The sequence below is a fragment of the Quercus suber genome, unplaced genomic scaffold (assembly GCF_002906115.3).
Source record: "Quercus suber isolate HL8 unplaced genomic scaffold, Cork oak 2.0 scaffold_647, whole genome shotgun sequence".
Lineage (NCBI taxonomy): Eukaryota > Viridiplantae > Streptophyta > Magnoliopsida > Fagales > Fagaceae > Quercus > Quercus suber.
Genome location: NW_027070088.1, coordinates 65,948 through 89,356, shown reverse-complemented (window position 1 = coordinate 89,356; position 23,409 = coordinate 65,948). Strand labels below are relative to the sequence as shown.

At 33.6% G+C, this 23,409-nt stretch overlaps 3 protein-coding genes across 4 annotated transcripts; 2 read left to right on the top strand and 1 right to left on the bottom strand.

The window, feature by feature from the left end:
- Nucleotides 1–4,929: 4,929 nt before the first annotated feature.
- On the top strand, nt 4,930–7,936 carry LOC136064209 (uncharacterized). The gene is made up of 3 exons (XM_065765669.1): nt 4,930–5,102; nt 6,409–6,416; nt 7,287–7,936. The coding sequence occupies exons 1-3, from the start codon at nt 4,930–4,932 to the stop codon at nt 7,934–7,936; spliced, it is 831 nt and encodes a 276-aa protein (XP_065621741.1).
- LOC136064216 (uncharacterized) lies at nt 7,194–9,962 on the top strand. The gene is made up of 3 exons (XM_065765678.1): nt 7,194–7,903; nt 8,252–8,767; nt 9,483–9,962. Exons 2-3 carry the CDS (start codon nt 8,414–8,416, stop codon nt 9,639–9,641), a joined length of 513 nt encoding a protein of 170 aa, XP_065621750.1. The 5' UTR covers nt 7,194–7,903; nt 8,252–8,413; the 3' UTR covers nt 9,642–9,962.
- Nucleotides 9,963–10,343: 381 nt separating this feature from the next.
- Nucleotides 10,344–16,797, bottom strand: LOC136061074 (12-oxophytodienoate reductase 1-like). Of its 2 annotated transcripts, none has more exons than XM_065765681.1 (5): nt 16,633–16,797; nt 13,138–13,278; nt 12,896–13,026; nt 11,228–11,404; nt 10,344–11,062 (listed from the first exon to the last, which is right to left on the bottom strand). In XM_065765681.1, exons 1-5 carry the CDS (start codon nt 16,701–16,703, stop codon nt 10,482–10,484), a joined length of 1,101 nt encoding a protein of 366 aa, XP_065621753.1. In that variant the 5' UTR covers nt 16,704–16,797; the 3' UTR covers nt 10,344–10,481. The 2 variants fall into 2 exon arrangements, with proteins under 2 accessions (XP_065621753.1, XP_065621754.1); XM_065765682.1 differs by lacking the exon at nt 16,633–16,797 and adding an exon at nt 15,630–15,770.
- Between the last annotated feature and the right edge of the window lie 6,612 nt (nt 16,798–23,409).

Here is a 23,409-nt window from a genome sequence, read left to right as displayed (position 1 = left end):
ATAAGACATATATTAATATTGCTATATATCCATGGATTTCATATATAATCTTCTAGAGGAAAGCAAGTTGACAAGACAACCCTAGTAATTTATAAACCTGCATAGGATAATCACTCTCAAAAACTTTACAAATTAAACTCACAGTCCTAAAGAATGTGACGGTTGCCACTTCAACATATAGTAAATAAATATCTTAATTACGATTCTTTTGATTAATGACATATTAGTTTGTAAGCTATTATTAAATCTTTGAATCTTGACACGCAGGTGCAGGATAGTTAATTTGAGGTATCAATATAGGCTATGCTAATGCTACCTCATGGTGGTGCATGCATGACTACACAAGTGACTTTGATAACAACATGATAGTGGCTTTGCTAAGGTGTTGGATCGTGCTGATAGCTTGGCAGGCTGCAAGTCATGCATATTTGTGAGCAGCAAGTGCAATGAGGTTAAGTTATGGCAAACCCTGTGCGAGTTTGGTCATGGGCAGAGATTAGCATTTACTGGGTACTCTGTGTGAGTGCAAAAGAAGGGTTTGAACGTGTAGCATGCTATTTCAGAGTGGAAAATGTGAAGTTAGGCTGTGATTTTCATGGACAAGTGGAACTAAGTTTGCATATGGGTGGTAATGTGCTAAGTGTGTTACTATGTTGTGTGTATAGGGATGGAGCTATTGTTGGACCCGGGGGCAGTGGCCCCCAGATTTTTTTTTTAAAATTTTTAGTATATATAATATATTATTGTTTGTTTTAATAAAATTGCACTTTGCCCCCCATAACAATATTATTGATATTTTTAAATGCTATAAAAAAAATATTAGCCCAACAACAAAAATTAAGCCCAAACAACACCCCAAAACAAACACAAGGAAAAAAAAAAATCAATCCCCATAACAATATTATTGATATTTTTAAATGCTATAAAAAAAATATTAGCCCAACAACAAAAATTAAGCCCAAACAACACCCCAAAACAAACACAAGGAAAAAAAAAAATCAAAGCCGGTTCTAATTAGATATCTACCTAGCCTAGAGTAGGAAACACCCAACTTACCTCACACATAATAAAAGGGAAAAAAGAAGGGGATTTCTAAACCATTCAAAAAAAAAAAAAAAAAAAAGAAGAAGAAGAAGAAGAAGAAGAAGAAGGAAAACCTAACTAACTTACGACTAAGCACAAAGGAGAGGAATTCGGTAGCCAATGGCAGAAGCAAAGGTATCCTCTCATAGCATAGAGCACCTAAGCAAGAGCAGGGAGTCAAGGACGCTGGGAGCCTGGGACGGAGAGACTCAAAGCAGAATAAACTAGAGTAGAAAAAAAGAGTTAAAGAGAGGTAAAAATCTGACTGACCCATCTTTGTCTTTAACCCATAATTTATATTCTTTTATAAATGAAAAAGTTGTCATCTGACAGACATAACACCACACGCAACAATCAACTCTTATTGTCATTGATGTTTTGTTTTGTAGTTTTGTTTTTAGCAATAGCCTGTGATGTTTTGTGATTTTTTTTTTGTAGTTTTTCCTTTAGTGTTTTTGTGTATTAGTTAGTGTCTAATAGACCTCACACATATAATATATTAAGATGGCGAGTTCCATTTTCATAAATAATTGCATTGTAATATCTTAAAATAATAATAATTTTGTGTAATTTACTTTGTTGATGGTTTATTAAATGAATGTTTATTTGGAGTTTAATTTTTTTTTTTTGTTTATTCTTCTGTCTTCCTAACTCTAAGTCTTGGCTCTGTCCTTGTGTGTGTACTATGTGGACTATGCTGCCCAAACTTGAAGCTGGCATTAGCACAGGCCAAGCCCTCAACATATTGGTGAATGGACAAATTAAGCTAGGCTTGATGCTAGATAGTGTGCATGGGTTGCCAGAGGCATGGGCAAGCAGTAAAGCAAAGGCTCCAAGACATCGAGACAGTTTTCTAAAGGTAGTTTCCTATATATGTTGTGGTAACAAGGGGCGGTTACTTGGCAAAGTAACTTCCTTGTCAGCACATATGTTTGGGCTTGGTAAGCATGTGACAGCATTTGTGTGTTAGGCAAAATAAGAATGAACTAGTTCATGGTACCTTTGTGTGTTTGTGCTAGTGGGGCAACTTAGTGCCATCTAAAACAAAATTTTCTAGTAATATAAGTGTAAACTTGTTTTGTTGTGGAGACAACATCTTGATTAGTCTCTAATATAGGTGTTGATATAACGTATAGAACACCACTTAATTTAAAAGTTAAACCTATAAGTTTAGGCCTAATTAGGTTATATGAGTTTACCAATTTATTTAATTTTTCTCCATGCAAGACTTCCATTCACATATATATACACTAAATGTTTAATATTGTTATGATGCTATTTTATATATATAATTTGATAGTTGGGGAAGGGGAATTTAAATTTGTGAATGTTTCTATTAAAAATTCTAAGAAATATCAGTTGAGTTACAAGGGTCTTGACATTACTATTGTTAAGAGGTTTGCATATTTTCTTAGTGAAAATAAAATACAAGAGATTTAGTATTTACAAAATTTCGTCAATTCAATAATCTCACTTTCTCAAAAATTAAGAGAGAAAATATTTGGGGATTAATTTTTTATGGATCAAATTCAAGGTGAGGCTGAGTCAGAGCCAATTACGTACTTTCAGGATCGATCCTTCTCGTTAATTAGAAAGAAGGAAAAGGATCCTTCTTCGTTAATATATAAATGGAAAAGAAAAGGAAGGAAAATTTATATATATATATATATATATATATAACCCCGAAAGGTCAGGACAGTACAAACAAGTCGCCACCACTATCTCATTTCAACCTCTAGTGCTTTTTATTTTTTTTCTCTTCTTCTTCTTCTCTCATCTTTAACTTTGAAGGCAAGAATCTTGTCAAATCGATCACATATCAATATTTAATATGAAATCCTAAAAGATATCTTCTCTTTCATTAACATGTTAAGATTATAGGCTGCATGGAGAGGCTTAAACAGTTGCCACGTGGATATTCTCCTTGGAGAGGATGCCACGTGGATGCATTCGTTTTTTTGTTTTCCATTGAGGTATATATAAAGCTTTAAAGATTTGCATAAATCTTTGGCTAAAATATAATTGAATTCATGGGGATCAAAGTTAAGTTGGTTCTTGGAATAATTAAGAGGCTAGAGTTTGTTTAATTTTTTTTATTAGTGCTGCTAGACCTTGAAGTGGTGGACACTACTATTATTAGTGGTTTCGTTCATAAGCAATTGAAAAATAAAGGCAAAGGTATCTGTTAAGGTCATATTTATGTAATTAGCTAATCCTTTGACAAAACACATTTTACTTGTAATTAGGTAGATCTAAGATGGACTAAGTACTTCAAGAAATAAGTGTTCAAGTTTAGTATTGAAACCATGCAAATTTGACCAAGAAACAAGTGAAGGAAATGTTGTTCATTAAAACTCGACAGAAGTCTCGACAGAATCCTTTCTATCGAGAATTACTGCTGAAACTTGACAGAAGCTCAATACAAGCTGTATCTATCGAGAATTACAAAATCATGTTTTCCAAATCTGATTACACGCATATCCTTGAGTATTTGTATATGGTTTCTTTTCTTACAACCCTATACATATATAAAAATTATTTTAAGAGCCACAATGTGATGCAAGGTGTTGAAAACAGAATCCATGCATATTGTGACCAAAGACAGAAATTGTTCTAGTTTATCATATTCTCTGTAGAAGTTACTGCGTCTTTACACCAAAGATTTTGTGACTAAGAAGCTTCTTGATCTTTATTGTTGGATAAACTGAATAACTTTGTAGCTAACATTTTTCTCAAGTTTGTGTGTTAGTCATGTACTAGGATCAGTGCATCATTGGTTAGTTACGTACTGGAATTCAGACATTGAATGGAAAAATTGCCGCTACAATACAAGTCCAATTGGGTATTGAGGTAAGGGTTCAACTTGTAGTTTGGTATTAGCTACTAAGATTCCTTTTACTTGTAATCGCTTGTGATTGATAATAGTAGATTCTCAAGAGTGGTGACCTTAAATTCACCCAGTGAAATTTTGCCTCGGTGATTTTTCCTATTCGTAAACAAATCACCTGTGTCAAACTTATTTTCCGCTGCATTTAGTTATTTGGTGATTTGTCTGTACTACCACGTTATTGCATATTAAATTGACTTAATTAATTAACTTGGATAATTAATCAATTAATTTGCTAAAAGGGTCAATTCATTTTTGGCTTATCAATATCTAATCAATTAGTAATATGCAATAGCTCACAAGTTGCATGAACATGATATGTTGGATCTCAAGGACAACAATAATGAGGATGCTTACAGTCTCTTATGCACGATACTACTTAGCAAATGTCTTGGGAAAGAGAGAGATAGAAAAAGTTATAGCGTGAAGAATCATGATTTATTGTGAAAATTAAATACTTCGGCACTAGCCAATGATTCTTGAAAATTGGCTTGTGGATGTTGATAGATAAGACATATATTAATATTGCTATATATCCATGGATTTCATATAAATCTTCTAGAGGAAAGCAAGTTGACAAGACAACTCTAGTAATTTATAAACCTGCATAGGATAATCACTCTCAAAAACTTTACAAATTAAACTCACAGTCCTAAAGAATGTGACGGTTGCCACTTCAACATATAGTAAATAAATATCTTAATTACGATTCTTTTGATTAATGACATATTAGTTTGTAAGCTATTATTAAATCTTTGAATCTTGACACGCAGGTGCAGGATAGTTAATTTGAGGTATCAATATAGGCTATGCTAATGCTACCTCATGGTGGCATGACTACACAAGTGACTTTGATAACAACATGATAGTGGCTTTGCTAAGGTGTTGGATCGTGCTGATAGCTTGGCAGGCTGCAAGTCATGCATATTTTTGAGCAGCAAGTGCAATGAGGTTAAGTTATGGCAAACCCTGTGCGAGTTTGGTCATGGGCAGAGATTAGCATTTACTGGGTACTCTGTGTGAGTGCGGAAGAAGGGGTTGAACGTGTAGCATGCTATTTCAGAGTGGAAAATGTGAAGTTAGGCTGTGATTTTCATGGACAAGTACGTGGAACTGAGTTTGCATATGGGTGGTAATGTGCTAAGTGTGTTACCATGTTGTGTGTATAGGGATAGAGCTATTGTTGGACCTGGGGGCAATGCCCCCCATATTTTTTTTAAAAAAATTTTAGTACATATATAATGTATTGTTGTTTGTTTTAATAAAATTGTACTTTGCCCCCCATAACAATATTATTCATATTTTTAAATGCTATAAAAAAAAATATTAGCCCAACAACAAAAATTAAGCCCAAACAACACCCCAAAACAAACACAAGGAAAAAAAAAAAATCAAAGCTATCAACCTAAAGAATTGATGCAATAAAAAAAAATCAAACAAAAAATGAAAAACAAATTGAGAGAGAGAGAGAGAGAGAGAGAGAAGTAACCTTTTTTGTGTGAGAAAACTATGCATAGAATGAAAAAGAAAATGTCAAATTTATAGTAAGATATTGAGAACAAGAAGAGTCAAAATAAAGGAAGATAAAAAGGTAGAGAAAGAATGATATTAAGGTAGAAAGTAGTGGGGAGATGAAGAAGTAAAAGGAAAGGAGAGTTTTGGAAAATTAATAATAAAAATAATGGTTAAAGGATATTTTAATTTTTAAATAATTAAGTCACCTTAAATGAGAAAATGTTTAAAAAAATATATAAGAAAAATTGAAAACAAAAAATGATGACGTGGCGGCTGATGTAGCTCAACGTGAGCGTAGCAACATTAAATGCTACGCTTCAGCTTTTAGTAATATATAGATTGAACGAAAACTATTCTAGCATTCATGGGTAACTCTCAACGTTGCACCAAGAGAAACTCTCCATCGTCATATTGGAAGGCTATTTCGAAGTTCGTGAGCCAAAACTTAGTTAGTTGGAGGCTGAATTTTCACCAAAAACTCTAAACCTAGTTATGGGGAGGCCTCGATCTACAAGTGAAGATCATCACCTCCCTCCCTTCATTGATGTTAGTCTCTTCTCTTCATCATCAACATGTCATAATCTCAAAATCAATTGATCATCAATGGGTCATTAGCTAGCCAAATACTTGAGCCTCAATGATTAACAATGGATTCTTACGTTTCCAATCCAAAAGAGTTGGATTGAGGTGATGTGTGGAATAGTACATTTCTAAACCTGATCCATGAACAACCTTCATAAATCTCTTAACAGATTACTAAATGTTATTTGTTAATATATATTTTTATTTATAGAGAAATATATTTTCTTATATTTGTTACACGCTAGACTTAGACTTCCTATAACACCAAACACAACGTGCCAAAACTATCAGCTTTTAGATTGCAATTTTATCCTTAACCATTCTTTGTTAATTATTTTCAGTAATTCAGGTATGGCTTTTGGGATCTAAATTATCTTGATGCTAATTGACACTCAATACCAAAATTTGTCACCATGATTTGATTCGCTACGGTGACAATGGAATAAATGCACAATTTACTTACTTTGATCTAAGCTTGGATGATGAAATGAAATTGTGACTTTAGATATTTATTTTACATATAACAATGCGTGTTCATATTTATAGACTTGTTCTTGATATTTGGTATTCCTTACTGTGTACTTTGCTTGTTTTTTTGGCTCCTTTGGAAAGCCAAAGAGGGTATTTCTGGGACTTGTTGAAAAAACATTAGACCAAGGTGTTGTTTTCCATTTGCATAGTGTAATATTGAGATGCATAACTTCTTCTTCTTCTTCTTCTTCTTCTTCTTCTTATTATTATTATTATTATATATATTCCCTTATTAGATAAGCGACTCCAATGGGAGTTGGTAGGGGATATTTGAACCGTTGACCTCTTCCATGATTCTTATTGAAAGTCTAGTGTATAAAAGACCTATCATTTCCCATTTCCTTATCTTTCCTTACTCCACAGTTTTGTTTCAAGGAAGTTAAATGGATAACTGTTCTGAAACATCTGCATAGCCATTAACTGGCCTAACTTCTATTGATTTATGACACACATGTCATCTTTCTTTCGATAATGCTTACATTATATTTTAAAATCCTCTTAAACCATAAGTTTTTCCCCCATTCAGTTTTGCTATATGTACACTTTTATCCAACCAACCCTTTTAGAGAATCTATACTTGATTTAGCTAAGATAATAGTGAATTATATAATATATAATTGAATGTAATCATCAACGACATTGATTCTTTACTTTGAGGCCCTTGTTAGTTTTATGTTTCTGTAATCAGGTTCCTTGGGCCGCACCACAAAGTGCGAAGTTCATCACACAGTGAATGAATCAGATAACAGCTTAGGGACTGGTGATAAGTTTCCTGTAATGAGATTCAAGCCATACATGGACCGTGACATGTTTGTTGTGGAAAAGGAACAATATCTTGCTTCTCTGTGTGAGGTGCATGATTCCTTAGATCCGTGGTACTTCTGGATGATTATACTCAAGAATGGAAACTTTGACAAGAATACTACCCTTTGTCCTGAGAATGGCAAGAATGTTAGTAAAATCATAACAAAGAGAAATTTTCCATGCTTTAGTGGGGGGTGCATGAATCAACCACTTGAATACCATAATTATAGAAGGTTGGTTTCTTCAGGGGACCAAATAGAGTCTTTAACAGGAGGATTTTATGGAACATATGACCTTGACGCCGATTTAAGCAAAGGTGTAGGAAATAAATCATACTTCTCAGTCACATGGCAGAAGAATTTGAGCACAGGAAGTTGGGTTTTCTCACAAAGACTAACAACATCTTCAAAGTATCCTTGGCTTATGTTGTATCTACGTGCAGATGCAATTGAAGGATTTAATGGAGGTTATCACTACAGTGGCTGTGGAATCATAAGAAAGGTTTATTCCTTGTCTTCACTTGTTTCTTGCTAGCGGGAAAAATTTGTTGTCTAAACACATTGTCTCTATAAATGAATTCTTACTGACCACACTACCCTTGAGATAAATCAGAATGTCAGTTGAGTTGAGATTTATGTATCTCAATGTATAACAAGTAAATTAATAATTCATAAAATTTAGATGATCTCTTTTAAACTCAATGAATCCTTAATCCAACTAATTGGGGTTGGATAGATGCTCTCTCTACTTTTTGTTGATCAAGGTTTCATGATCTGCTGTAACTGACACTTTTACTAGTCCTTTATATTCTATAGTTAATGAATTTGTCTTTTGGGATTTTTTTTTTAGTTGCTAGAATCTCCAAACTTTAAGGTAAAGGTGACACTTGATGTCAAACAAGGAGGAGGGCTCAACAGTTAATTTTATCTTCTTCATATAGAAAGTTGTTGGAAGAATGATGGAGATCCATGTGATGGTGATGTTCTGACAAATGTGACTAGATATAGCGAAATGATAATAAATCCAACTACTACAAGCTGGTGCCGCACTGATAACCTGGTGTCCTGCCCACCTTACCATGTTAGTCATACTGGTGAGAAAATATACAGAAATGAGACATCTCAGTTTTCGTATTCTGCTTATCATCTCTACTGCAGCCCAAGAAATGCCAATTATCTTGAGGAACCATATGATATCTGTGATCCATATAGCAATCCACAGGCACAGGAACTGGTGCAAATTCTGCGACATCCTGAATGGGCTATGCACGAATATCTTGAAAAGCAAGGAGATGGATGGGTTGGAGACTCTAGGACTTGGGTGCTTGATGTGGGTGCTCTCTCTAGTCAATTATACTTCTACCAGGTAATTATGATATTTTTAGTAACTTAGCCATTATCAAATTTGTTATGGAATCCTGGTTGAAATCACACACACACACAAAGGAATGATATGCGAATGTGGTCACATAAAATTTGGCAAATTACTAAGTGTTCATAGTAAATGGATGTTTGTGTGCTATGCATCTAGGTGCGTTTAAAATTTTTATCATCTACTTCTATGCATAGAAAGTTCAACTTAATTAAGTCCTTACTGCTAACTGTAAGTTTCTATATGTTATCTTTGAGGTGAGACTCCCCAGAGGCCTCATGAGACTTAAGAATTTTCATGTCTTCCTTTATCTCCTGTCTAATCTTCTCTTACTTATTCTTAATTTCTGTGCTATTGTGCAAACTTGTCATCCGTATCTGTCCTTTATCCCATACTCATCCTTGAGGTCCTACAGCTTTGTCCAATAATTCTAATTCTAACTCTATGCAGCGTTCAATCTTCAGATTGGATACAATTGAAAAATATCATAGGTTTGTTTTGGATTTATCATTTATCTAGACCTTCTCCCAGCATCTTGAAGGACCTGAACCCATTATAATTCATAGCAATTGCTTCCTTAATTCACATTAGTGAACTTTTGTAGTTTAGTCTTCTTTAACTTGATTAGTGCTGTTGAGTTTGTCCCTCTGCTTCAAGATGGGCAATATAGTTATAAGGCACTAATGGGAAACATATTACTATTTCCCAGGATCCAGGAACTGGACTAGCAAGGCGTGTATGGTCTTCAATTAATGTTGGTACAGAGATATATGTTAGCAGCACAGGGATGACTGCAAAATGGTTTGTCCGTGATTTTGATATACTGGTTCCTGAAGACGTTGCTAGCTCTGGTGTTAGCTTTGACTGATCTTTGCACAGTATATTCACCTTTTCATTTGGTAAAGAATAAGTAAATAGAGTAAGTAGAATCGATTACAGTTCTACTTAAACCACGTTATCGTGTCAGCAATAGATTCAACACACATACACATGATAAATGTTGTGTATATGTTCTCTTAAATCCAGATAATCCTCTTGACTTTCTTTGCTTTTCAACTATAAACATTGGAGCTAGCCTTATGATACCAATTGTCAATCATAAATAACTTTTCTTAGACTCCTCTTGGTTGCCAAGAAACTGAGGAAATGCTATTTGCTAATCATGTGTATGTGTATAATTCCATTTGTAAACTCCCATTGTGTTTGTGCTTAATGTAACATTTTTCATTATTTTGTACACAACCGGTCTCAATCTTAGACAGATAAGGTTGACAGCTAGCTTGAAATTTAGTCACTTTATTATGAGCAAATAAGCCTACATGCCCTAAGTATGGATAATATCACAAGTAATTGAGTAGCCACTTAAAATGGTTCGACACAAACCTTATGTATGCGAAAAAGTAAAGGAGACTGGGTCCTTTGTAGCTAAAGCTGAAGGCAAAATCCTATACGCATAATTGTCAATTTAAGTAAAGAATCATTGCTTGTAATAGCCATATTACGCTTCAAAATCATGATTAGTCTGGCACATTAGCAGATCAGCACCAACAATATTATCACTAGAAGAGAATAACCACTTCAAAATTATTTAGATATATCAAATCTTTTTGCTGCACTTGTACAGTACAATGAAAACACTAAAAACAAGAAAGGAATTACATAGGACAATGTTTTTGGACAATTTATTTTCACTCTCCTCCTTGAATACCTAAGCAATGTCTTCAAGGAATGGATAATTAGTGTATCCAAGGACAGGGTCAGAGGTGTAGAATGTGTCTCTATTGTACTTGTTGAGAGGAGCATTGAGCTTAAATCTCTTAGGCAAATCTGGATTGGCTAGAAAATGACGACCATAAGCAACAAGATCTGCATGGTTTTTAGCAATAGCTTTGTTCCCATCTTCCCTGTCATAACCCCCAGCAACAATAAAGTTACCCTTAAAAGCCTTTCTCATTGGCACAAGACAATGGGGACTTTCACTCTTTTCTCCAACTGTGGTCATCATGTGGCAATAAAGAATCTCATATTTGTTTAAGGATTCAGCCATGTAAAGGCCTAAAGCTTCTGGATTTGAGTCTCCAGATTCCATGTAGTCTGCAAAAGGAGATAGCTTTATTCCAACCCTATCTGCTCCTATCTCATTAGAAACAGCTTCAACGATTTCTAGAGCAAATCGGCAACGATTTTCAAGGGATCCACCATATTGATCTGTTCGATCATTCACTTGATCCTTCATAAACTGGGCAATTAGGTAACCATGTGCCCCATGGATCTCTACTCCATCAAAGCCTATGTATAAGACAAATAATGACATTTTAATGAAGGAGCTGTGTAATAACAAAGGTAACCATTTCATTTTTCTTTCATAAAGTACAAAGTACACTCCTTCACTCCCTTGTACATTTGACCAATCAAATATCATTTATCTTATAAAAATATATGAAAAGAACTTACCAGCTTCAATAGCATACCTTGCAGCAAGTCTAAAATCATTGACAATTTGAGGAATTTCCTCTATCCTCAGCCGCCTTGGAGGAGTGAAGTCTGCAATGTCAATTCCATTAGATTGAATTTGAGCGGTCAAAGGCTTGTCAGAGGAAGAAATTGGGGCTTGACCATTTGGCTGAAAACCTGTAGACAACAATATTAAGAAAAATAAATATCCATATAATTCAAATGAGCTTGATAAGAAATCATCAATCACCACTCAAAGAATTAGCTTTAAAAATTAGAAAAATGAGAGTTATGATCTGTTAAATTACTTAGAAAATGATCTTTCTTTTCTTCGCAAAGATTTTTTTTTTCTTCAAAAAAAAAAACATTTATCTAAAGATACTATTGACAAGACCTTTATTGATTTGAAAAACACAAGAAAAATAAAAATAAATAAGAGACAAAATTAATGCTTCTTTTGGATCAAGAAGGCATAATAGCTTCATTATGTGTTTCACATGATTGTATAAATATTTCACTCCAAAAAAGGAAATTTCATGATCTAATTCCATTTATTAAAAAATAAAAAAATGGAAAGCTCATGGTCTTAGGGCGGTCTAATGTGGCAAAAAGTGGTGATTGATGTAGAGCAAGTGGTGTCTGCATATCTAAAACAATACTACAAAGATTTTGAAAGACCAACCAACTAAAAGAACCATGCTTTTGAAAAAGTGGCAAGAGACCACACACTCTAGCCTTTTCTACCGAAATGACTACTAGTCTGTTTGGATTGAAGGGGAAAAAGGGGGAATAGAGTTGAGTTGGCCCAAAATTAACTTATTTTCAACTGAATCTACTCTACTCTCCTCTGCTCCCCCTCTTTCTCCCCTTAATCCAAACGGGTCCTAAATAACATTCTATTCAATGGTGATATAAAATAGCCTTTTTAGCCAAAGTGACAACATCATTAGCTTTTTATCAAAGCAACTACTATGATTCGATTTTGTTCAAGCAGTGAGTTTCACCTTATTCTTATACATTAGATGCTAAAAAAATGATTTTAACATATTAGACTTATAATAGAAGATGCCCCTTCCACTCTTCCATTGAGGCAATGATCATCATGAAAGCCCCCTTGTAATAAAATAAATTCATTTATAGTAGAGTAGATTATGCAAAAAATAACACCACTACATTGACAGATCAATAATTTTTCAAAATAATTATATTGTTGCATAAATTTCCCTTACTCCCTATATCCAACAACCATCACTTTTGCTAATTTTACTCTCTAAAATGAGAGTCAAGCCAATTAATGCTCTTCCTCAAAAAGTATGTTTATTTTTCAAATGTGACACTCATTATGCATTGCAGGGAATAGCACTCTACAACACCAACACATGGTTATTTCAGCAATCAATCAAAACTTACATCCAATTTGATCTTTATCAAATAGGTTCACATGCAGTACTTCCTTCAGGACAAACAGTCATCAATAGTTAAGTAAACACAATATGGTATAGAAAACCCAAATCTACTCATTTACAATTTATGAATCATTTACCATAAAGTCTTTGTAATTTAGCATATTACAAAACATTCAACTCTCTCCATCCATTACGAAAGTTCAATTGTCTACAAGCAATATTAGAAGAGAAGATATAAAGGTGGTCTTAGTCAAAGACAAACCTTGATTTGAGATCCTCCCCACATGCCAAATTTGACAAAAGAAAACTCCTCCTTTGGCATGAACAACATCTACAATGGGTTTCCAAGCTTCAACTTGTTCTTTTGTCCATATACCAGGTGTGTTTGGATACCTTTACAATAGCAAAGAAACCTAAGAAGTCATAAAAATTTTCGAGGCAAGAAAGGGAACACTCAAAATGGAGATTGTCTTTCAGTGGAAAACATGGTAAGAAATTGATTACCCTTGAGCTGTGTCAGAAACTCCAGTGGCTTCAGCTATTAGTAGACCACCTTTGGTGGTTCTCTGAGAATAATATAAGATAGCATGTGGCTGAGGAACATTGCCATAAGATCTCGATCTGGTCAATGGTGCTAAAACAACTCTGAAAATACAAATTAAATGATAAATTGAGTAAATCAAGTAAGAAATCGTTCTAACTGAAGAAAGTAGTACCCTATAAGAATCAAATATATATTGCCTGTAGCAAAGTCAGGAAGAATAATACGATTAAGCCCCTTTCTCTATGTTATAATAGATACTAAAAAATAAAATAAAAAGGCAAGTAACAAATGAAACCAAATCAAACAATACATTTTTGAATGATTATGGCAGAGATAAGGTTTGAGAAGCTGAAGAAAAACACAAAATCAGAAAAACTCTGCAAATAATATAATGCTTTTCCTTGTGAGTAAACAAATAAATACCTAAATGAGAAAGAGTGACAGAAAATGCTTGACTTGATCTACAATTTATTATTTTCCTTTAGAGTTTGTTCATCGTTAAAGTAAAAACATATTGTCAAGTATTAAGGATATATTTCACAAAATGCAGTACTGGAGTGGGGTAGGAGAACCTCAAAGATCCCATAGGTCCTTTAACTATGACAATTTCTATATCATTCATAGCTAATTTGCCATGCACTTGAAATTTGAAAATACTTAGTTTCAAGTTCAGGGCCTACGTTGTTTTTAATTCGTGTAACTCTCTTTGCAACCTTTGTTTATATCATAAGCTTACCTTTTCCAAGACCTACAAAGCTGCAGCAAAGAGCACTAAGTTTTTTTTTTGGTTGAAAAAAAAAAGGTGTGGCACTCAGTTTATGAGTGTTTTCAAACATGAAACTTAACAATTCTAATGAGAGCATTTTGGAAAGAAGGCAAGTATATATTTTTGTAGTATGAACTTCAAAAGTGACTGCTTATGACATTTCAACTCTTATATTATCCAAACCTAGCCTAGACTTAGTGTACAATAAGTTAAATTGGTCAAGTCGCTTCCACTCCTGGTCCAACCCCTGTACAAGCAGAGCAAACCGAATGTAGCAGTTGACCTCTGATATTTCTTATTTCAATAGAATCACAGTCGCTGCTTTTCTAATGTAGAAAATCATATTTTGTCAGATCCAAAAGGAAGTTTGGACTTCCCAGTTGTCTAGTTTAAACACCCTTGAGTACAATCCCATGAGTACTGTAAATTTGTTGGTGAGGGGCCAGTGGCTTGTGCAATACATGCATGGCCACGTTTTACTTTAAGAAAATACCAGAAAAGATAAGTAAGAAACATAATGAAGCGTGTAAAAACTTGGAAGAATTAATTTGATGAAGTTTTACGCACAGAGTAGGGTGAATTAGTTCTGTTAATCACATTTAGGTTCAAGATCGTCAAATGATAACATACAGCATTTGAAGAATGACTTGGGTACTATGGCAGGATATAGAAGAGGAAGCCAAACTGGATTGCTTTTCATCATACAGAATATGTAGTCATAGGTATCAACATAACACTGATAAACTGAAGGGTCTCATCTCCCCTCCCCAGCCCAAAAAAAGTCAGACCAAAATTGTTGAGAAATGATTTCATAACTATAGATTGATATCTTATATAATCAGAGAAACTGTAAATAAATGTCAGCACGCTCATGATGAAGCTACAAATACATTACTTAGAGGTTCTGAAAACACAAAGAATCCTGACAGCCAAGGTGATCAGATACCTTAATCTGCAAATCTAAAACCAATTTACACAATAGAGATGATTCACAAAGTCCAGATAAACCAAATGCCAGATTTATTTTCCTTTTGAGATCAAAGGAAAAAATCATCACTAACAACTCATGAAATGAGCAGAGCTCAGCATGACAGTTAATGCAGTTCCAACAAAATTCATCAATCTTAACAGTATCAAAAATTGGCAAAGTCTCACACTTTTAGCAGATTAATATAGAGAATTCTTGAAAAAAAATGTGTCATTTCTTGGTTAAACACAAAACAAACACAGATGTGAACTGACAAGAAAATGCTCAAAAGGGCAAGAGGGCTAACTAGCATCAGGTCTTCTAAAGTTTTAGCATTTAAAAAATTTGATGTGGGAGGTTTTTTGGTGTGTCGAATGTCAAATTTTTGGCATTGGACACATCTAAGAGCATCTTTAACGGTGTAGCTAAATCCAAAATTCTCTCTTTAATAGAAAATGAAACCATAAACCATTGCTCCGAGCCTCCGACAGTCCCTCTATATCTCAAAAAAAAAAAAGTTTTGCTCATAAACAGTAACTCATCAAGTCTGATGAGTTACTGTAAATTAGGAAAAGAATTTATCACATTAAAAAATTCTAGAGCTAACTATTATATTAATTTTTTCTCTTTCTTCTTCATTTGTTTTTCCCACACCCTCCCTAGTTCCTTCTCACAGACCAAAGAAAAGGAGACGAAACACAAAACACAGAGCAACCAACAGAATCAAACATCTTGAATAAAGGAAAGAATTTAGCATCCGGGCTGCATGCCGTTGGCGATGGGGACGAGGACAAGCAATGGTGGAGGCGGCGCAGGCAATGGAGGACGAAGACGACTTCTCTCTCACTTGGTCTGGTTTTGCTCAAATGAAATGTGTGGCCTTTATTGTTTTTATTTTTTTTATGGGAGAAACGTGTGATGTGTGGGTGTGCCAGAGGGAATAATGGAAGAATAAAATTTTTTTTAAAAAAGAATAAAAAAATATTAAAAAAATAATGAAGAAATAATATTTTAATAGAATGGAGAAAAATATATAAAATCGGTTAGAAAATGTATTTTATAAAGCGAGTAGATAAAAGGTAAAAATTACTGTTCACTCACCAAATAGTACAAAAATTTGAAGAAAAAATGTTCTAATGTTAGTGCTCTAAATAATCAACGGATATAGTTTAGTTACAAATTTGATTATAACCTAAGACTATAATTTTACTTAATATCTTTTTATTAGATATGAATTTTGAGAATTTCACCATTGAATTACATTTTCTTCTTATATTCTCTATGTTTGTAAAATTTTTAAAAAAATTAAAAATCAATAGCTATGTCTTCAATAAACTGTTTAAATTGTTAGTTTTTATAGTTTAAAATTATATATAAAATATAAGTTTATAAATCATATAGTATATAATATCTAATTGACACAAAATTTGACATGTGTATTAAGAGTGTAAAAAACTTACAGTTAGATTTTCAAAAATATATAATAATATTTATTTTATTAAGTAATTACAACCAATTTTATAACTAAATTTTGTACAAAACCAACTACGTTTTCTTGAAAGTTGAAACCTTTGCAAACAAAACAATTCATCATCCCAAGATTCCCAACTGAGATATGCCACAATCACAAAAAAATCATCACACATATTAACAATTCAGATAATACTAAACGACAAAAACAAAAACAAAAAAGAAAGAACTTTGCAAGGTGTATTGGTATACCTATGGGAAAGGTTGAACTTGCCCAGTTTGTAAGGAGTAAGAAGAGGAATGGTGGGATCTTCGGCAGCCATTTTCAATGATTCTATTCTATTCTTTCCTGTTGAATGCTAGTACTTCGCCAGTTTGCTTCTGTTCCTGATTTCAGACAAAAGTGGGAATGAAATGCTTGTTACACCAATGGGTTCGAAAACCTTTTTTTTTTTTTTTTTTGCTGATCCTCATAACAAAAACTTGAATCTTCTAATGTGAGTATTACTAATTTTACAATAAAAGGTTTACAAATTACATAAAATAAATAAATATGATCAATGCCATTTCAATAATATTTATATAGCAAAATTTATGATATCATTACCATCATTTTATATTCGTAAAGGCAGGAACAACATGCCTCTTGCAGGTTGCTTTGGAAGTCTCTTTCTCTTAGCGACTGACTTTCCATTGCTCAATGCTCATAGCTCATTGGTCTTCGACCTCTTCCTTTATACTTATCTGGTCAATCTAGCTACTTTATTCAAGCATCATATAAAAGGCCAATGGCTTCTCGCCTAATATCACATTTTCTAAGCTCTCCATGGAAGTGGTCAGAATTTAAATGGCAGGATATATGGATACGTGACATGTGTCGTGTTTCTAATGAGAGAGATGACATCTGGTCTAAAGACAAGAAGGATCTACATAAACATTATTCAAAATATAAAGAATAAAAGAGAAAAAGGTGAAGGGTATCACAGCAAGGTGGTTGACTATATATATGAGTCGTGTAAAGATGACGGAAATAAACCACAATATATATCGCCTGTCTAAATCATCTTTTTCTTTGGTTAGTGTCAATTACTTATTGGAGAGGGAAAAAACTTAATTTCTCTCGAAACTGATCTCTCATAAGAGCACTCACAGCAATGGTGTTAAAAAGCTAAAAAGCAATTTTTAACACCACAAAACTACANTCTTCTCACAGACCAAAGAAAAGCAGACGAAACACAAAACACAGAGCAACCTACAGAATCAAACATCTTGAATAAAGGAAAGAATTTAGCATCCGGGCTGCATGCCGTTGGCGATGGGGACGAGGACAAGCAATGGTGGAGGCGGCGCAGGCAATGGAGGACGAAGACGACTTCTCTCTCACTTGGTCTGGTTTTGCTCAAATGAAATGTGTGGCCTTTATTGTTTTTATTTTTTTTATGGGAGAAACGTGTGATGTGTGGGTGTGCCAGAGGGAATAATGGAAGAATAAAATTTTTTTAAAAAAAGAATAAAAAAAATATTAAAAAAATAATGAAGAAATAATATTTTAATAGAATGGAGAAAAATATATAAAATCGGTTAGAAAATTATAAAGTGAGTAGATAAAAGGTAAAAATTACAGTTCACTCACCAAACAGTACAAAAATTTGAAGAAAAATGTTTTAATGCTAGTGCTCTAAATAATCAACGGATATAGTTTAGTTACAAATTTGATTATAACCTAAGACTATAATTTTACTTAATATCTTTTTATTAGATATGAATTTTGAGAATTCCACCATTGAATTACATTTTCTTCTTATATTCTCTATGTTTGTAAAAATTTTTAAAAAATTAAAAATCAATAGCTATGTCTTCAATAAACTGTTTAAATTGCTAGTTTTTATAGTTTAAAATTATATATAAAATATAAGCTTATAAATCATATAGTATATAATATCTAATTGACATAAAATTTGACATGTGTATTAAGAGTGTAAAAAACTTATAGTTAGATTTTCAAAAATATATAATAATATTTATTTTATTAAGTAATTACAACCAATTTTATAACTAAACTTTGTACAAAACCAACTACGTTTTCTTGAAAGTTGAAACCTTTGTAAACAAAACAATTCATCATCCCAAGATTCCCAACTGAGATATGCCACAATCACAAAAAAATCATCACACATATTAACAATTCAGATAATACTAAACGACAAAAACAAAAACAAAAAAGAAAGAACTTTGCAAGGTGTATTGGTATACCTATGGGAAAGGTTGAACTTGCCCAGTTTGTAAGGAGTAAGAAGAGGAATGGTGGGATCTTCGGCAGCCATTTTCAATGATTCTATTCTATTCTTTCCTGTTGAATGCTAGTACTTCGCCAGTTTGCTTCTGTTCCTGATTTCAGACAAAAGTGGGAATGAAATGCTTGTTACACCAATGGGTATTTATAGATTTGTGTCAAAAAAGTCTCCAATAAGCTAGGAGGATGGTTCCAAATCAATTGGACAATGATGTTTGCTTAAACGTTATTCATAATGATGTCTGTGCTGACGTTTGGAAATACTATACATTGAACCCAAAAAAAAAATGTTTGGCCGCAGGTTGCTTTGGAAGTCTCTTTCTCTTAGCGACTGACTTTCCATTGCTCAATGCTCATAGCTCATTGGTCTTCGACCTCTTCCTTTATACTTATCTGGTCAATCTAGCTACTTTATTCAAGCATCATATAAAAGGCCAATGGCTTCTCGCCTAATATCACATTTTCTAAGCTCTCCATGGAAGTGGTCAGAATTTAAATGGCAGGATATATGGATACGTGACATGTGTCGTGTTTCTAATGAGAGAGATGACATCTGGTCTAAAGACAAGAAGGATCTACATAAACATTATTCAAAATATAAAGAATAAAAGAGAAAAAGGTGAAGGGTATCACAGCAAGGTGGTTGACTATATATATGAGTCGTGTAAAGATGACGGAAATAAACCACAATATATATCGCCTGTCTAAATCATCTTTTTCTTTGGTTAGTGTCAATTACTTATTGGAGAGGGAAAAAACTTAATTTCTCTCGAAACTGATCTCTCATAAGAGCACTCACAGCAATGGTGTTAAAAAGCTAAAAAGCAATTTTTAACACCACAAAACTACAAATATTGAGCTGTAGCAATGGAGCTATATCTAAAAATTTTAGCTGTTGAGCTATAGTGCACATCTATAGAGATGTGCACTGTATCTCAACAACTAAACCCAAATAATATTTTTTATTCTCCCTTTGCTTTAAAATATTGTTTTAATTCACCAAACATGTTTTACTTTGTCTTTCTTCATTGAGCTTCTCAGACACCTCTCTCTTCTCATTCTCCCTCAATTTGATCTTCATTGAGCTTCTCTAGCTTCTCTCTCTCATGCCTCTCTGAGTAAATCGTTGTTGTTTTGCCGCCAATGGGTCACCATCACACCACTGAGGATCGCCATCATGCCGCTGGATGGATTGTTGTCTTGCTGTTGATGGGTCATCATCATGCTATGATGGATCGCATCATGCCACTGGATGGATTGTCGTCATGCCGCTGGGTAGATTGTCGTCGTGCCTCCCCTCTTTGGGTGGATCGTGGTCGTGGGTTGCTAGATTTTGTGGTGGGTTCGGGTGTGGATGAGTTTGCAGTTGGCTTGTGTTGGCTTTTGATGGTTTGGATTGGTGGTTAGTGGCGGTGTGCCAATTGGTGAAGAACATGGGTTTTGTGGGTTTGTGGTGGTGGATCATGGCTGGTGACAGGATCGATGGTGGGTTTTGCCATGAATTGGTTGTGAGTGGTGGTGGTGCCGTGAGGGGCTGTGGGTTGAAGAGAGGGAAGAGAGGGAGAAGACAAAGATACAGATGAATTGTGAGAAAAAAAAAGTGTTTGTGGATATATATTACTTTATTGTGATGATTATATTATTTTATTGTGTTGAAAATTAAAATAGATTCACTCCTGCAGCATGTGAGTAGGTAAAATAGATAAAGTAACTTTTTGTAATGTCAAATAGTTAAAATTATAGTTCCATTGCTGTGGATGCTCTAAAGGGAGTGGACTTTACACGTGGGACCCACTGTAGGGTCCACCTCTTTTGTGAGAGCTTAAAAAACTACTTCGAGAATATATAAGAATTGCCTAGCTATCAAATAAACTTTGGTAAAGATTTTAATATAACATATAAAAAACACTCCTTAATTTAAAAGTTTAAGTTAATTTATGAATTTAAGTTTAATTGGTATCTCTAGGTATTTTTAATGGAAATTCTTCATTCCTTAACTATCAAATTATAAAAAATAAATTGGGTTCAATCATATTATATTAAATTTATAATTTCTCAATTTTTGTTCTTGTGAGTTTTCCATTCAAGCATATATTTTTAACCGTTTAAGTTAGATGCTAGGAAACATTAAGGACCTTATTTTTTTTATTTTTTGGGAAAAATATAAAAACCCTCCAAATAAACGTGTTTTTCCTTTAGATCCGTCATCCGTGAAAAGCACATAATTAGTGCGGTGTAACTTTTTTAGACAAGTCACTGTCTATGATCCTGGAAAGAATAATTCATATGGTATTCTGGTGCAGTGCATGGTATGATCTAAATTACTATTTGAGAGTACTTATCTATCTTTATCTCAAAAAAAAAAAAAAAAAAAAAAAAAAAAAAAAAAAAAAGAAAGAAAGAAAGAAAAAGTTTGTAATACTCTAATTACTATTATTTTATCTCTCTTTTGGGTAATTAAGTAGTTATATGTAGTATATAAAATAATCGTATCAAGTTAACTTAAAGCAATTCATTTTTCAAACAATTCAGATTCTTAAGCCATCTGATTAAACAATATAAAACTTAGACTATGCAAGAACAATTTTAGCCAATCAAGTCGCAGAGACTCTCTGAGCATGCTTTAGGCAGCAGAAGTAATACATTAACTTGTCAGCATCACACCCCAACAGAAGAGTGGCAAGTAAAAAAAAAAAAAAAGAAGGCTTCCATGTTCTTATGCTTATCACTATGTATGCTTCGGGGGCGGAGCTATACCAAGGCTCCCCACACACACACACACCCCCCCCCCCCCCCCCCCCCCCTAACAAATTTTAAAAAATAATTTTATATTATGCATAAGTATTAAAAACTTTAAATATTTAGTTACAAAAATAGAAGTTGCTCCCCCACCCCCCCAAAAGCTTGAGTTAGTTCAACAATACTTTTAAAAACCAATAGAATTTGTCAATTGGTCTAGTGATTATAGAGACAAAAAAGTTTTTGTTTTCTCTAATTTAGTTTTTCATACATATTTAATATCGAACTAGACAGCTTTTGTATATTTGTTAAAGTTTAAAATATGATAAATTTACCTAAAAAATTATCTTGCGAATATACATGTGAAAATTGTTAATTTTATATACAATAAATTTATAAATTATGACCTACTTTAGTATCAAAATATTAATGTTTATATTTGTGTATGAGCATTTATGCATGTTTGATGAATTATCTTGACTTGAAACTAATTTATTAATACCAAAATTTGGCCCCTCCAAACAGAAAATCCTAACTCCGCCCCTGTATGCCTTATGCTCTAATTGTTTCCCACAACCAACGAAAGAGCATTTTGTTTTTGTGATTTGTGTTAATGTCAAAGGAAAGCAAGTGACTGTGATTCCCGCTCTAATAATTTTTCTTTTTAGTTACAATAGAATTTTAATTTACTACATTTGTTCCACGATAATTGTTATTTATTATTTTACAGATTAGTATTTGGTGCACGTAGAATTTGAATCAACTTCCTTACTTGACCCTTTCTCCAAAAAAAAAAAAAAAAAAACTTCCTTACTTGACCACAAAATACAAACCGGAACCAACCCAATACATTGTTGAGAATCAGCGTGCAATTAGCCTAAAGGAATGCACGTAGTTTGGAATATCATCAATTTCCCAGCTATTTGATTTGCTGTAAAGAATGTCCTTTTAAATGGTGAATATTTAGTTTTCTATAGTCCTTTAATTATGATCATAATTCATGAAATAAGGAACGACAACTTATTTTAGATTATATAACAGCACCTTCAGATTCCTAAAACATCAAATTTTTATTCCATATTTTAAAAGCAAATAAAGTAGATATAGATCAAATTATTTGAGCAATAAGTATATCTTTTGGGTCAACCTGCAGTCCTTTTGGGCTATGCATGTTGTTTATTAGTCCGAGCAAAACTTATTCGCATGTTAATGGGCCAGCCTTTTTATGCATTGGTGAATGATATTGGGAGCTTGGATGATCTATACTTGTTCTAAAAGCCCGGAGTTGTTTATGTTTCCATGATATGTAACACCTTGAATGTTTCCATGATATGTAACTCTCCTTCGTAGCCAATTGGAATGAGATACCTTCATTGCATAATTTATAAAAAAAACAGTAATAATCAACCTGAATACTAGTATATTCAATTGGAATAACGCCTCATGCATGACACAAAGCTTACCTATTTGTTTTTGTGTTTTTCTTTTTTCATAAACAGGGATATATTATTTAGAAAAACTCCTCTAGCACCTACTAATACTATCATGTATTATGTTTAATAAATTCATTAGTCAGAGGAGTCCATGAGATCAGCCTAATAGCTGTCAGATGAGCTTTGACTAGAGCTGGCCACTAATATAGGTGAAGTCAATTGCATGGCTGATAATAATGTGGTTAATGGAAGCAAGAGATGTGGAAACAGTTTTAAAGATGAGATTATTTGGAGCCAACCAAATGGTACAGGTGGTGAAAGCAAATATAGTTGGCCATGTAGTATTGTGAAGATGTGTTATTGACTAGGTTTGAATAGCTCCAGTGTTTGATGTCCATAGTATGGAAGTGTGGGATGGTGATCATGATAGGAACAAGGAGGGAGACTGCCAAATTTGTGAGGCCCATAGTCACAAAGAAAATGGATAGGGGTTTCCAATTGATTGCAAGGAGGGAAAAGTTGCATTGGGAAAGAGGGGGGGGGGGGGGGGGGGGGGAAGAAAAA

Excerpts from the sequence above, each read along its gene's own strand:
- LOC136064209 (XM_065765669.1), top strand. The coding sequence starts at position 4,930 with ATGGCAAACCCTGTGCGAGTTTGGTCATGGGCAGAGATTAGCATTTAC.
- LOC136061074 (XM_065765681.1), bottom strand. The coding sequence starts at position 16,703 with ATGGCTGCCGAAGATCCCACCATTCCTCTTCTTACTCCTTACAAACTG. Across the intron at positions 13,027-13,137 it reads GTTTCTGACACAGCTCAAGG|GTATCCAAACACACCTGGTA; the intron begins GTAATCAATTTC and ends GCTATTGTAAAG. Across the intron at positions 11,405-12,895 it reads GGGGAGGATCTCAAATCAAG|GTTTTCAGCCAAATGGTCAA; the intron begins GTTTGTCTTTGA and ends TGTTGTCTACAG.
- LOC136064216 (XM_065765678.1), top strand. The coding sequence starts at position 8,414 with ATGATAATAAATCCAACTACTACAAGCTGGTGCCGCACTGATAACCTG. Across the intron at positions 8,768-9,482 it reads GTCAATTATACTTCTACCAG|GATCCAGGAACTGGACTAGC; the intron begins GTAATTATGATA and ends ACTATTTCCCAG.